Source organism: Poeciliopsis prolifica, unplaced genomic scaffold, assembly GCF_027474105.1.
Source record: "Poeciliopsis prolifica strain line A6 unplaced genomic scaffold, Auburn_PproV2 SCAFFOLD018, whole genome shotgun sequence".
Lineage (NCBI taxonomy): Eukaryota > Metazoa > Chordata > Actinopteri > Cyprinodontiformes > Poeciliidae > Poeciliopsis > Poeciliopsis prolifica.
Genome location: NW_026562393.1, coordinates 9,985,229 through 10,000,436, shown reverse-complemented (window position 1 = coordinate 10,000,436; position 15,208 = coordinate 9,985,229). Strand labels below are relative to the sequence as shown.

The window sequence follows — 15,208 nt, the reverse complement described above, 5'->3', positions numbered from 1 at the left end:
ACATCACTACCAGAGAAATCAGGGAGGGGGGAAAGTCCACAGTTACAGCAAAAGACAAGCCTTTATTTAAAAAAAAATGAAAGAAGAACAAAAAAACATTTTTACCAAATGATGGAGAGAGCCTTGAACCGAAAATTAATACCCGTCCAAACAGGTGGAACAAGAAGGGGAAGGACTGCACTGAACAAACGTGCATGACGAGTTCACACCGTAATGACTTGACGGATCAGAAGCTGGAACCAAACCTACAGCCTCACATTTAACGGGGTAAAGACTTTATGTGCAAAATTAACTTCTGAAAATGTTTAGTTTTTCCCAGACACAGAAAGACGCTTCAACAAAATCAACTTCTTGTTGCAGGTTTAGGTCTGTGAGCTTCAACTAATCCCAATAAGGCACCACTTAAATGCAACTGGGTGGATGGTACTGGTTTAGGCTAAAAAGAAAAAGGGAAATGATCTTTTATTTTGGCTTGTCCCAAAAATAAAAAAAATATGGCAGTGTCAGAGTGACAAAGACGAGATGGAAGAGGTTTGTTTCTTTCTTAAAAGCAAAACAAAAAAAACAATTGAAGATGAGGTCCTCAGGCATTCTGCTGCATTCAGGTAATAATACACAGTACAATAAATACAAACAAACTGAGGGACAAAGAAATTATACGGACACGTTGAATTACATTCTGAGTCAAATATTCAATGGAATATGGAGAAGGAACAAAATGAAAGGAGAACATGGGGTTTTGGCAAACGGAAAATAAAAATCCATTTAAGACCCAGGAATAGTGTCGGCTCCCAGGCGTTGACGTTTAAGAGAGACGCTCCGAACGTCGGCAGGTCCTCGGAAAAACTTTACACTTGTTAAATATAGTCTATTCTCATCCCAGACCAGCTTTCTGAAGCCTGAGTCGGTTTTAAAATCTCAATTATGTGTAATATAAGGTCAACATTGAGAACTGTGACATGCTAACACCGGCTAGTACAAAAACCTCAAACGATTCAAGTGCCTTAGTTGTTAATTTATAACCAAAACCTATGAATTATTCTTTCTGGCGTTTGTCAGCATCAGTGTAAGGAGTGATTTGAGGATTGGGTGCAATAATAATAATAAAAACATTAATTAAAAGATCAGTGGGCAGATACTTCAACACACTCAGGAGTTTGAGTATCACAAGGTGACAGGGTCCACGTTTATATACACTGCAGAGGTTTGCTTTCACTCGGGCTGCTTCACATTAACCGAACTGGAAAAAGAAATTTCCTGGTCCTGAGTCTGTGGAGGAAAAATGGTTTATAATCAGGCAGATTTACGATTATCCAAATCTGACAAAAAAAATACAAAATCTAAAAATTAATACCGGGGCTGGAATCGAAACTGAATCCTCCACCGTGACCACCGAAGAAAGCCCTGAAGATGTTGTTTGCATCAAAATCTGGGGAAAAAAAAGCAAAAGAATAAAAAAACAAGATGAGTTGATTCTTTAACTGAACAAAATTAAATCAATTCACACAGACAAGATCAGCTTCACTCTGGTTTGTGTTTAAACTCATTTTGTTTCAATAAACAGTAAAGTATAACAGGAAACTCTGGATTTGTGGCGCCCTCTACAGGTAGGACTAAGTTAGGAACTAACACTACCTCAAATTTGCTGCTAGTAGAATCGTCCAATTTCTAGTAAATTTGCAACTTCAAAATTCATCACCATCCCAAATTTCTAGATTCTTGGTTAGTTTTTCTAACATTTTGGATATCAAAATTCAAAATGTTTACATTAAAAATGCTCTACAGCAGCTTGGTTATACTGCAAATATATTATAACCCAATATATATATATTGGGTTATATTATATAACTAAACAGTTCACAAATCATGAACTGCTATGCTGCTTCATCAGCAACTTTAATCTGAATTATTTCAAAATCTGTGACATTCGGACTATTTCTGGATTATTCCACTTCACAGATTTCTGAATGTTCAAGTTCAAACTCATTTCTGTTTTGGGCCAAATCAAGATCATGAATGCTCTTAAAGGGCCGGTTGTGCCGGATGTATTGATAAAACCTGTTCAAACTGTCAAAAAATGTTAAAATCATAATATTATTAGGCATCTTTTCAGTTCCTCCAGGATTTTGATTCTTTTTGTGATTTTTCACAGTTAAAATCAAAGTATTTGTTGTATAAATTTGGAAATATTTGCGCTCATTTATGATGGAAAATGTGACTTTTTATTTTTAAAAGGCTGAGGCAGCTATTCAGAACAGGTAAGAAAGGTTTTCACAAGTTTTGAGAAAAATCTGCCACAAACTTTCAATTATTACCACAAAAAATTTCAGGGATTTGTTGATTTTTTGTGAATTTCCATGCTAATTCTCAAGAAACTGGAGCAACTGATTGATAGAATTTGCCAGTAAGCAGATAAAAACAGCATAAATTTGACTGATAACAATATTTAAGCTCAATTAGTGTTTAGTCGAGAATCTAGAGCGCCACATAAAGAGCTACAGCGGGCCGGATTTTGCCCACGGGCCTTGAGTTTGACACATTTCACCAGACCATCTAACATATATAAATATTTGCAGAAGTATTTATATATGTTAGATAAAAACTAACTAAAATATAAAACCATTCACCACCGCCTTCAAAGCAGCCATCATCCTCCAGGTCGTGTCCGTTGTCGTAGCGCATCTTCTTCTTGGGATCGGAGAGGACGGTGAACGCCTCTCCCACTTCCTTGAACTTCTTCTCCTCTTCTTTCTGCACCTCTGGAGCTGCTCCACTGTGGCGGTCTGTAAGAAAATACATTTATTATTTTACCCAAGAAGTAAAAATATACCTAGGATAGAATTCAGTTCCTTTGATTTTAATTTTGTTAAAGTAAAACCTTAAATTTTGGTGTATTTCAGTGGGAAGTGGAAGGAAGATGATGCACAGGTAGAGTAAAAATCTGAAAATATGACGTGCAATAGCAACTATCCCTCTTAACCACAATGACCTGAAATAAAAACCCTTCAGAATCAAACTAAATGGTAACCTAATCTCATCTGTGTGTAATTTAATCCCAGAATAAATCCAGATGCTCTGTGAAGGCCTCAGAGGTTTCCTAGCGAACTAGCTAGCAAATAGCATAATCAGGCGAGGTTACAAACTGTAGCCTGGGGTGGTTCAATATAAACGCACACTTCAGATTTTATTTTAAAGAATTGAAAATCATGTATATTTTTTTTTATTTTGAAGGTGCTTTCCAGATACCTGGGTGGTGCATGAGGGCCCTCTTGCGGTACGCCTTCTTGATCTCGTCCTCTGTGGCGTTCTTCCCGACCCCAAGCACCTTGTAGTAATCTTTTCTTTTGCTCTTTTTCAGCTCCATCTGTGCCGTCTTCAGCAGATGTTTGTGATCTGAAACAACAGCAGGCCGAGTTTTAGGATTCGAGCGCAAAAACGTCCCAAAGTAATGCAGCACGGCGCACCTGAGGTTTTTTCAGTCTGGTAAACTTTTTCGTAGTCGCGTACAGCCTCTTCGTACTGCTCCGTGTCCATGTAGCTACGGGGGTCAGAGGTCAGAGTCAGTGAGAAACTGCAACATGCTGAACAGCAGAGCACAACCTGTGTGTCGTACCACTGCGCTCTCCTCAAGTAGGCCTTGATGTACGTGTCGTCGAGTCTGATTGCACTGGTACAGTCTTCTATGGCTTGGTTAAGTTTCTTCAGCTGTTGGGGGATTAATCGGTTAGCGACTGAACTCATTCAGCCAGTATTAATAGTTACAGATACGTCCTTATGACACAGCGGTTCAGTTTTACAGCCTGGTACCTTTGCTCCTGCCGTGGCTCTGTTGCAGTAGAGTTTAGCGTTGGTCTTGATGTTGTTGGGGTCTATCGCCAGCGCTTCAGTGTACAGAACATAAGCAGATTCATAGTTGTAGATCTTAAATGCCTGGTTGCCCTCTTCTTTCTTGGCTTTTAGAGCTTTGGCATTCTGGTTTAGTGAGAAAAAAAAACAAAAGCACACACCTGACTTTTAGAGATGAGAGTTCCCCCTCATTTTCCCAAGCAGAATGAGAGACAGCTTAAAAATTAGACATTAGAAAAGGGAACAAAGTCTGGAAAAACGAATATTTTTTCTTAATGCTTAACCAGAACATTTTAATCAAATTCAATTTCAGGGAGATTCATTTTAATTTTTACTTTTACTCTAAATATCCATTTTTGTCAGCTCTTTTGGAAAGAGACATGTATTTTCTAACTACTTCAAGTTAAACTAAGTGTTTACAGATGCATCTGAGCTGCAGCAGGAAGAACTGCAACAAAATATCACATGAAAACACACAAAGGGAAAATGTTACCCTGCAGGCTAGCCGGGCTTTTTCGTGATCGGGAGCCATTCGCAGAGCCTGGACGAAGAACTGCACGGCTTTATCGATGCAGTCCTCGTAGTACAGGCACAGGCCCCGGACGTAGAGCGCGTCCGCGTTGGTCGAGTCCATCCTCAGAATGTCACTGCAGAAAGGAAGATTCACACTGGAAGTCCAGCTGCTTTCATCTACAGAACAATATCTAATCACTATTAAGCGTTTATTATATAACAATAAAACAGCATGACTCTGAGTTCTTACCTCGCCACAGACTGAGCTTCAGGGTATCGTCCCAGCAGAGCGAGACACTCAGCCTTGTGGATTTTAAAGCGATGGCAGGCAGGCGCCAGAGCCAAGGCCCGATCCATACAGTACACCACCTGGATCAATTTATTAAATTAATAAACAGGTAAAAAATGACAGATATTAAAGTAGCGTCTGTGATAAGAGACGATGGCGAGAGTAAAAGCTAAATTATGACTAAAAAACAAAAACTTCCAAAGGATTTTTTACAAAGTTTTTAATGGATGCATCTTTGATCTCATCCTTAAATCCCTTTCCAGCTTATGCAAGATCTGCTTTTGGATTTGATGGAGAAAGTAAAATAAAATCACCTTTCTGAAATCCCGTTTTTCGAAGCTGAAATCAGCCATTTTCTCGTACTCCAGCAGAACCGCTGCATTCTTTTTCTAAAAACAACAGAGAATATTTAGGATCATTTTTATAAAATAAAAACAACCAAGATTCAAAAACCTCTTAATAAATGAAAACACATTTTAATGACTGGTTTTGTTAAAGTTCCCACCTCCTGCTTGGCCTCTTTGTTGTTCGGGTCCAGCTCCAGAACCTTCTGGAAGCAGCGGCTGGCCGCCATGCCGTTTCCCAGAGTCATGTGGCACTTGCCCTCGCGCAGATGACCCTACGATGAAAACGGAGCACAGCCTCAGAAGAAATGTGTAAAACTCATCCAACTCATTCTCTGCTAATTACAAAATTCACACAGCAGATGGAAAAAATGGAGATGGAAATTGGCATCAACAATGTCACATTTCCATTTGGTAAATAAACACTGCTAGCAATAATAACGTGACTACAATGTCACAATATTTGTAAAAGAAGTGTTAACTTTTCTTATGTGTAATGTTGTATGTAAACTGATCTATGTTTAGTTTTTGAAACAAAAAGTTCCAGCTTGATGTTTCCAATTGTTCCTCTAAATCGGTGGCGTCAAATTCATTTTCATTTTGGGCCAAATATGAATCGTGAATCCTGTTAAAGGTTAGTTTTTGTTTTTTCTAAACGCTATTCATCAACCACATGCTTTTAGATGAAAAATATATTCAATAATTAAAATGTGGGTTGAAAAATTCACATTTTAAAAGGCAGCAAAATTCATCTGTGGGGGGAGACTAAGAGAGGCTGCACCAAACTAAAGAACAACATTAATACCTTCATGAAGCAGTCGTCCAGACGCACGGCCTGCTGGGAGTCTTCGAGGGCTTCTCGAAAGCGACTGAGCATCATGAGGGTGGCCGCCCTGTTGCCATAGTAACTGGCATTCCTGGGACATGCATCTGAAATGAATTTATAGCAACAAAACAAGTTAGAGAAAGATGCACTTACAAAAAAATAAGACCTGGTTGAGGAGAATAACAAAAACAGATTATTTCTCAACAGAGGAAGCAATCAGGCGGCTTAAAAAAATAATATTAATCCCAGCTGCGATCTCACCGATGGCCTTTGTGTAATAGTTGAAGGCTTCAGAGTAATCTTTCTTGCTGTAGTATGCATTCCCTTGCTCTTTGAAGCCTTCAGCTTCACTAGGGAGCAAAGAAACAGAAACCAAAGTCAAATAGGAAGGAATATGTAAACCAGGCTTAGATCACATGTGTCAAACTCAATGCCAGAGGGCCAAATCTGGCCCACCGCATATGTTTATGTGGCCCTCGACTCTACAAATTGCAACAATAAGTCCCACCAGTTTCTCACAAATCCTCAAAATTCACACCAAGTCAACAGAGATTTTTTCTGATTTAACTGTCAAAAACGTCGGGTTTAACTGACTGCTGCCTCAGCCTTACTTGATATCAAGTTATAGTCCGTGATCAATGCAGTAAGTGATTAAAAATCACATTTAACATCATACGTTAGCGTAAAATACATAAAAATTATTTACAAATATTTTTAACTTAGCAGGGTTTCTCCCACAAAACTTGCTAAGCCCGGTGGTTGGATGTCAGGGTTCATCCAACGGCCTGTAAAAAAATGTTTTTCAGAAAATTTGAAAATATCATTTGATAATTACGAGTTATTGAAACATTGGGAGCTTAATACCTGGACACCAAATATCTTATATCTTATTTTGTAAGTCTTACAAAATGCAAACACTTAAAAAAACAAAACAAAACACACAAAAAAAAACAACAAAAAACCCAATAGACCTAGTCTGGTGGGTTCACCAGTAAAGCTTGTTGCCCACCAGGCTTATAATACACTGAGGGAAGCACTGTTTGGCATCCCAAAATATTTTGATGACAAAAACAGTCACAAAATCCTGGTGGACCAGCTATTTATTAATATTTTAACACTTTAATTGATTTTATAAATACATTCTGACACATCGGTCCTTTAAGAACATTCAGATTTTTGATATGTTCAACACCCCTGTCTTAGATTATTTGAATTTATCCTACAAATGTGGGAGAGTTTAAGTATTTTAAAGGATTCTGCTCGTCTTTATACCTGAAACTAGGACATCAGAGGAGAGGACAGTACACACAGTCCTGGACTAAACATAGCTTTGAAACACACCTACTGCGGCTCTGGTCGAAGGACCAGGTGTTGGAATGAAACTCAAACACGAATCAGCTGCTTTCTTGCTTTTCGTGTCAAAATTGACCTCTCTTGTTGTCACAATTCACCCAGAAGAAAGAACCAGTAAGCAATATTCTTACCTGACTGTATGTAAGCAGGTCTCATCAAGATTAAGGTTGGCAATGTTTGGAAGTCATTTTAAGTATCTGGTAAAAAATTAGGTTTTCATTAAAGCTGCTTATCCTCGTTTTGTAAAATCTTCTTGGAGAGCCTGATCATGAAATAGGTCATCATCCACCATTAAGCTCTGTCAGCTTACATGAGCCCTGCTGTCAGTGGGCATTACAACTCTTTTGTTTTAAAGCTAAGATGCCAAAAAAAAGTTGTTGGGAGTAACATAGAAATCCATTTTTGGTGCCCTTTCTAAAAGCACAGCTACAAGCTAATTAAAGAAAATCTTGCATAAATTATTGCTTTTAGAGCTATGAGATTGTATTGTATCATTTGGCAACAATTTGGGGAAATTATTATCACTAGGCCTGTCACAATAACTAATTTTGCAGGATGATAAGTTGAGAGCAAAGCGCCAAACTGACAACTTTTATCATTCAGTTGTTGAGAAAGAGAAAAAAAGAGATAAATGATAAAACATGCCAATGGAAATTATTGAGTTTGTTTTGATTTATCATGCAATTAATTGATTTATTGATTACTGTGACAGACCTAACTATTGTAGCAACCATTCTTCTGTTCTCAGTATATTTCCTGCTGAATGTGGCTTTATTATTAACAATGAAGCAGGCAGTATTTTCAACTAATATATAGTTTATAAACAGTAGGTGCTAAATTTGCTCACATCCTTTTTTGTCGTTTTCTTTCCCCCCTGCGTTCTACGCTAATAAAATAACTAAGTATCTTGATTTGTTTTACAATACCCAACTAGTTAGCTTCTGACTACGACAGCAAATCTGTTTTTACTTCCACTGATATAAAATTTTGTTCACGCGCTAAAAGTAATTGTAGTTATTCAACTTCTTTTCCCGTTATATAAAAACTGGACAAGCACTGCAGCAAAGCTAGCAGCTACAGGAAGTTAGAAAAGTTTAAAATTTCCATGACTTTAAAAGCCGACAGATTATTCATCTAAAATTCTGGTGTGTGGCAACAATTTCAGCAGACGTTTAGCAGGATGGATTAGTTTGAAAAAGGCTAAATCAATAAATTAGCAGAATTGCAATTAAGCATGAATTATTTTTCTGATCAGATTTAGTTTATAGGTAAATGATATTTTGAAATGTTAATGAAATAAGTTAGCTTAGAACTATGTTGGTGGCTCTTTTTGTTTTTAAATCAATGACAATAAAAGTAAAAAAGTTATTTTAATTTTTGAAATGTTGCTAAAAGTTAGTGTCCCAGACTGACTTTGATCATGGCAGCTTGCTTGTTTTTTAAAATCAGATCAGTGTGCTGATTTCCTCTGATAATGTTGCTCTTTGAGGTGTTGCCTGCATAACTCAATGTTGTCAAATCAAACATCAAATCACTGAACTGCAGAAGGAAAATCATCTCTTTGGGTTTGTTTTCAAACAGTAAATGTTATAAAAGTCTTACAAAAAGCGTTAAAGTGTATAAAAACAGTCATAAAAGATAAAACAAGAAAGAAACAGGGTAACAGAACATCAATGTCGTTACGGGTCTCTTTACGATAAAGAATATTTTAATAAATTAGTCTTTATGCCGGTTTTAGCTCGTGGTTGCCACAGAAATAGCACAAAATTTTTCATTTCGTAGTAAATCCGTTTGTCCACCCAATGAGAATCTGATTATGTGGAATTTTATTGGGTTTTAAAAAAAACGGGTTTAACAGGAAATTAAACACTTTTGTACCAGAGACGTCTAAAAGAAACAGCTAATTCAATCGCCTCCGATAAAATATAGAACCGATGCGAAACAAAGCTATAGGCAGCTAGCGCATGAGCTAGCGCGGATAGCTCGCATCGACAGCGACCGCAGCGGTGTTCCTCAGCTTTCCGTCCCCGTCAAGGTTTAACTTCCTCCGCTTATCCGCCCACTGTGGTCTAAACACGACGAATGACAACTGGAAATCACACACTCACCGTTCCAGGTCACCCTGGGCGCGGATCACGGGCTCTGTTTCTACCGGCATGTCGATATCAACAGCTGCCATCTTTTCTGGAAAATGCGAAGCAAGAGAGGACTGCGGCGAGGTGACGTCACTTCCGCTTTTGGTTTTCTTTTATGGGTCAATGAAAACTAGGCCACTGGTTCAGCTGGTCTTATATAACTGGCCGTAGCAGGTCGAATGGACACGTGTTTGAAAATCTAGGTTAGTTTGCTACTTTGTAAATGTCATTTAAACGTGAAATATGCTATGTCTTTCAGTAAAAGTATAATAATCAGCAGTTATAAGAACATTTAGTGTCAGTTTATTTTTTTGGAGCACTCAACAATTTTGCAGTTGTACTTTTAATGTATTGTTTTAAAATTTTAAAGCATATTATCAAAAAAAAATCCTCATAGGTACCAGAGAAAATGTTTATAATTTGCACAACTCCAGTTCTTTAAGTCTGTTGTGGAGAGCGTAATCTCTCCTGCCATCAGTTAATTTAAAAAGTACTTTATTGATCCCAAAGGGAAAGTAAATGTTGTACCTCATATTATTCTTCAAAGAGTTATTGTAGATGCTGAAAGCTGTGGGTAGCAGTAGCAGTCAGTATTACAGCGGTTATGACCAAACCTCTGATCGAAGACAAACTGCTGTTGTACAATAATCTATAGGTTGTATGTAGTTTATTTTATATTTTTTTTAAAGAATCCCTCTTTGCAGAATAATCTAGACCTTGCAGAGTAGACGATGGTGGCAGAAGAGATTGCCTGATGGGGCAGCAACATCAGACAAAACGTGATAAAGAAGAATGTAGTAATACATAAAAGTTGTTCATTTTATTAGAATGGTGAATGCTCACGGAGACAAAATGTGTGACAAGCAGGAGGGGAGACTCCATCAACACAGAAAAGAAACGGAGACAATGTTCAATTTAAATATACTTACCCTCATTAGTGTTTATTTCTCAATTTACAGAAATCTTTAAACAAAAACTCCTGCTAGTGATTAAAACCAAGAATTTTGGTTTTCTGTAGAGGTACGACTGAAAGCTGGAATAAAAAAAGAGGAAAAAAAGTTGTGCCACATTTACCTTGTTCCATTTTTGTAGATTCTTTCTTTGTAACTTTTAACTAAAACATTCTGTGAGAAAACTATTTTTTTCCCCCTAAAGCCTTTTTAGATGAGAAGCAGAAGCATTAACGGGAACAAACTGATAATGTCATTAATTTAGTCAGAACATCGGATTTCTCCAAATCAAGTTAGAATAAAAACCCAAGTGGATGTAATTTTGGACTCAGCTGTGCGAAATAACCCTAATTCAGTTAAAATAACATACACAACTTCCAAATTATACATATTTTTTGCAATCCAGTTAGATTAATGCAGGAAGCAGAATAATTTTCACCTCGTTTGTTTAACCTGTATCCCACTTTAAAACCAAATACCACAAGAGGGCGCTGTTGCCGTAAAGTGCCATTATTCTTAAGTGACCTTCAATTCTGTGGTGGCTAAATACAGAAAACAGGACTAATGTTGAGCACCACGTTCACTGAATGCTTCATAATTATGCTGATTTGTAAAGTTACTCAGTTTTAGTATCATGGATTTTAAAAAGCCCCACAGTAAACAAATTCAAACTACAAATCAAACATTTTTTAAAGCAGACACAACATATTTAGCTTAAAATCTGTCATGAATGGGTGTAAAATTATACTAATTAGATAGAGAATTCAAAATTGCATAGTTTTTGCCCTTATTGTAGTGATGATAAGTGTAGATAATAGTGATACAAAATAGGATAAAAAAAGACAACTGCTTACAAAACAACAAGAGATATTTATGAGTTGATGTGGAATACATTATTAACATTTTCCAAGTCACATAATGATTTACATTATTGCAATAAATAAACAGTTACACTTCTGGTTAATCTTATCAGGTGGCATGTAAAGAAAAAGAATATTGCCGAGTGAGTTTCAGTAGTCACAGGGTAATTTATATTTATAAGGAAAGTAGATTGTTTTTTACCCTCTAAACACAAAATAAATAACTAATTTAGATGTTTCTAATCAGCTCAGACAGAATCTGATCATTCATAGTGCACAAACAGCATCAAGCTGTTACATAACATATATTTTACCTTAAATTTCACCTGTTTAAAAAACATTAACATGTTTTTCCAAAGGATCAAATGGCAGTTCAATATTGGCAAAATTGGAGAGATTATAAACTATGTGCTCTTGTTTTTCCCATTTTGTGTAGTGTCAAAGAGAAATATGCCTCTCTATGCTGCTCATGAATGTAAGCAACATATTCAAGAATCCATAATGACACATAAATGCTATGTTTTATATAAAAATGCTGTAAATAGGATAACCTAAAGTGTAAACGTTAATAAATGTACTAAACAATAACTATAACTTTATTTAAAATCATCTCATTTTGTACATTAGATCTTGTGTATTTTTTCCATTAGGTAGATGCTCATTCATTCATATAAGCTGCTGATTGTCACCGTTTTCACACAAACATCCACAGACACTGATACAGACTAAAAAAACATATTTTAAATCTAAAATAAAACAAATGTACATTAAATGAGCATAAAAAAGATGCAACTTTGTAAAGATACAAAATTTTCATCAGTGCAAAACTGCAGATTTCTGTTTTAAATGTTTAAGTCGCTTATATTCTTATAATGTCTTATAAGACAATAATGAAACATGGGAAGGCTAAGCTTTGATTCCCTTATGAAAACTGAAGCTGTGAGTGTTTTCTCCAGAGTGCGATTAGAAGTCTCTATAATGAAAGCATTTAAAGTCTTTGATGTCTTAGTTTGTTGTCAGTAATGAAACTAAGTGATCATTATGGCTTGCAGAGAGAACCAAACACACACTCGCCAGGAAACGACAGCTGATCCTTCCAGGATCTCTGACTCCTCCATCAGTTGAGAATCCCGCTCCTCCGTTTGTATCTGCAGTGTTTTGGGTCACCTAGGCAGAACTGTGCTGGGAAAAGGAGACCAGGCTAATCATTTCCACAAGTCCAGATTTGGTGAAGTTGTCCACTCCTCTCTCAGTTCAAACAGCTTGTGCTAATCGCTAATAAGGAGAGAAGATTATAGGAGCATGTGTGGCCCTCAGCGGTCCCGGCGCAGGCCTGAAGAGTGAGGGGTTTATGATGGGGCCGGGGATGATGGCTGTGGGCCCCGGTGGCAGTCGTAGCGCCAGGGGCCCGGACGTCATGCTGCACAGTGCAGCTGGGTTGAACGGGCCGCTCAGGAGCCCTGCCGGCAGGGCTTTGGACAGCTGCTTGTGCAGAGCCAGTTTGGTCTGAAAGTAAAAACAGGAGAAATACTGACTATAAAGAAGACTGGATTATCTCCAGAGTTTTATAAGCCTGGCGGGCCACCAGGTTGTACTTGTCACCGCAAAAACACAAAATCATTTTTCTGTCTAGTTTCTATTACATTAGAAATAAAACTAAGTTTACAAGCAACTTTTCAGCACATAGGCGCTGGTTTTAAGTCAATAATTCTTTAATATTGATGAAAAGGTATTATTTCACTGATAACACAACATTTTTCCATGTTGGAAAAACTAATATTCCATATTGTTTTCTAGAAAATGAAGTGATCTGCCAGTGAAACTTTCCAAACTCCAAAAACCAACAGTATTATTTGGATCAATATCTTTAAAAGTATAAGAATAATTATATATATATTTTATGCTATCTGGCAATAAAACTCCACTGCCTACTGTAACCAGAGCCTTGAAGAAGCACATTTAATCAATTACAAGTCTTTTTTTTCAATATTTGTGGCTTTTTAAATGGAGGTAAATTAAGTTCCAGTCAAAGGATCTAATACTAATGAAGCTGGGAAACATATTTAAATGAACAGAATTTTTGTTTCTATTGTAAATACCACAAAACATTGTGATAATTTTTTTAGACCATACAAGGGCTGCAGTTTGGAGATATATCTGTGTGTGTTTGTGTGAGACTCTCACCGCTAAGACAGCATTGGGGTGAAGTTTATTATAGGGGGTGAACTTTGCTTTGACAGGCTTCCCAGCCAAACGCTCTTTGTGTCTCCTGCTGTTTGTGTGCTAAAAAAGAAAAGAGACATGAAGCAAACACAGATCCAACTAACTATACAGCCAACAAACACCAAGTACAAGATAAGAAACACAAAACTGTCCTTCTTTTAGTTTTTCTCTAGCTGTAAACGGTTAATGTCAAACATGACCCTGTTTACCTGCTTCAGCTGCGTCTCTGAGTTGACAGACACTTGGCAGAGTTCACAGTGAAATGCTTGGTTGGTTACACCAACAACCGTTCTGCTCTTGCTCCCCATCCGTTGCTTCATTCGACCTTTTGGTCTGGGTGTCGATGGCACCTTGACCCTGCGATGCGATTGGCTGTTGTTCTGACCGTCCAGCATCTGTTTGTGCTTAGAGCCTGATTCGACCAATCAGAGAGGAGAGGTAAAAGGTCAGTGCAGGTTTGAACTGTTTAGGCCAGAGGAGTCACTCATTTTCATTTTGGGCCAAATCAACACCTTGAATGTCCTCAAATGGTTCTGGCAGAACGCGTCGATAAAACTACTCATTAATCAAATATTAGTAAATATATTTTCTTAATAAATAACTGCCTCTTCATTCAATGAGTACTTGTAAAAAATGAAAAGTACAACAGTGTATCAGAGTCATACTAGATGAAAAGCAGTACTAACATTTGAGATTTATCTCATATGTTGAGATAAATCTCAGAAAAAAACTTGGAAATTCTGAGCTTGAAAATTAAAATAATTGACTAAAACAAAATCAGAAATTTTGAAGCTTAATTTCAGAGTTTCAGGTTAAAAAAAATGAATTTTTTGCCATTCAGATGTCAAAAACATTTGATTTTTTTGTAAATTTTCTGAGTTCCAAAATCAAAGACTTTTTGAAACTCTAAAATTTTTGAGATTTTTTTTCTAGAAATTTTTAAATTCACCTCAACATTTCAGTGTTTTTGTCTTGAAAATTTTTGACTTTTAAAACTCAGAAATGTACTTGGTTTTGTAGAAATTCCAGAAATAAATGTAAAACTTTCTTGTCTCAACATTTTTACTTTTGAAGCTCAAAAATCTTCTTTGTTTGGTAGAAAACTTCTGAGATTAATAAAAAATGTAAAAAAGTTTTTGTCTTGCAACTTTTTGACTTTTGGAGCTCAGCAATTTCCTTGCTTTTGTAGAAAATCTCTGATCTTAATCTTGAGTGGAAATGTACTCCTCTTTTCTTCCTGCACAGATGAGGAACAGTCTGTGCTTTGACAAAAGAGAAATAATAGAATAAGCTTTAGCAAACTTACTTTATCTCCATTTGTTTACCTTGACAACAAATTAAATTTTACAAACTTAATTTGATTGTGGCTAGCATTTCGTTTTAAATTGGAGCTTCACTCTCTTTTGAGTGTTGATTTAATTTGGCAGTATTAAAGTTTTTATTCAGATAAAAACTTTAAGCGCACAGTTATGATCCTGAAGGTTCTTTGTATGCAGCTTTCTGAAGACTAGAGGGCCACATAAACAGCTTTAGGGGCCCGGATTTGACCCCCTCACCTTCTTCAAATCAGACAAAAATGGCGCCAAACGTTGTGCTGCGTTTGTGCTGCTTTGGCTTTGAAGATATTAATGAAAGGTTAAAGATCAAAAGGTCAACCAGCCCCCTCACTTTTATGACATCAGACGAAAATGGTATGAAACATTTGCAGAAACATAGTCGAGTTAATTGACACCCGTTTCGTCTGGTTGACCTTTGATGACCTCTAGAAACATTTCTATAAATCTTTAAAATCATAGCGGCACAAACAACACCAATCTTGTCTGATCTGAAGAAGGTGGGGGGGGACTTGACTCAGGTTTGGCCCCCGGG

At 36.9% G+C, this 15,208-nt stretch overlaps 2 protein-coding genes across 4 annotated transcripts in view; both read right to left on the bottom strand.

Moving 5' to 3' along the window:
- Positions 1–42: 42 nt before the first annotated feature.
- Positions 43–9,389, bottom strand: LOC129368226 (dnaJ homolog subfamily C member 7-like). 2 transcript variants are annotated; one of them, XM_055043111.1, is made up of 14 exons: positions 9,280–9,389; positions 6,080–6,168; positions 5,798–5,922; positions 5,154–5,267; positions 4,963–5,037; positions 4,610–4,728; positions 4,340–4,493; positions 3,808–3,972; positions 3,614–3,705; positions 3,465–3,538; positions 3,247–3,393; positions 2,628–2,783; positions 1,355–1,429; positions 43–1,269 (listed from the first exon to the last, which is right to left on the bottom strand). In XM_055043111.1, exons 1-14 carry the CDS (start codon positions 9,348–9,350, stop codon positions 1,232–1,234), a joined length of 1,494 nt encoding a protein of 497 aa, XP_054899086.1. In that variant the 5' UTR covers positions 9,351–9,389; the 3' UTR covers positions 43–1,231. The 2 variants fall into 2 exon arrangements, with proteins under 2 accessions (XP_054899086.1, XP_054899087.1); XM_055043112.1 differs by having other exon boundaries at positions 2,631–2,783.
- A 2,305-nt stretch (positions 9,390–11,694) lies between these two features.
- The window catches only part of LOC129368233 (zinc finger protein 385B-like), a 64,322-nt gene continuing 60,808 nt past the window's right edge, over positions 11,695–15,208 (bottom strand). For both annotated transcript variants that reach the window (XM_055043119.1, XM_055043120.1), the window contains 3 exons: positions 13,549–13,751; positions 13,301–13,399; positions 11,695–12,622 (listed from right to left, as the gene is read on the bottom strand). In XM_055043119.1, coding sequence (XP_054899094.1) covers positions 12,392–12,622; positions 13,301–13,399; positions 13,549–13,751 — 533 coding nt within the window. In that variant the 3' untranslated portion in view covers positions 11,695–12,391. The remainder of the gene's footprint in view (positions 12,623–13,300; positions 13,400–13,548; positions 13,752–15,208) is intronic.

What these genes read in the sequence shown, in the direction of transcription:
- LOC129368226 (XM_055043111.1), bottom strand. Translation starts at nt 9,350, where the DNA reads ATGGCAGCTGTTGATATCGACATGCCGGTAGAAACAGAGCCCGTGATC. An exon ending in GAGCCACGGCAGGAGCAAAG is followed by an intron (nt 3,706 to 3,807) that starts GTACCAGGCTGT and finishes ATCCCCCAACAG; the next exon opens with CTGAAGAAACTTAACCAAGC. An exon ending in TACTTGAGGAGAGCGCAGTG is followed by an intron (nt 3,539 to 3,613) that starts GTACGACACACA and finishes TGACCCCCGTAG; the next exon opens with CTACATGGACACGGAGCAGT.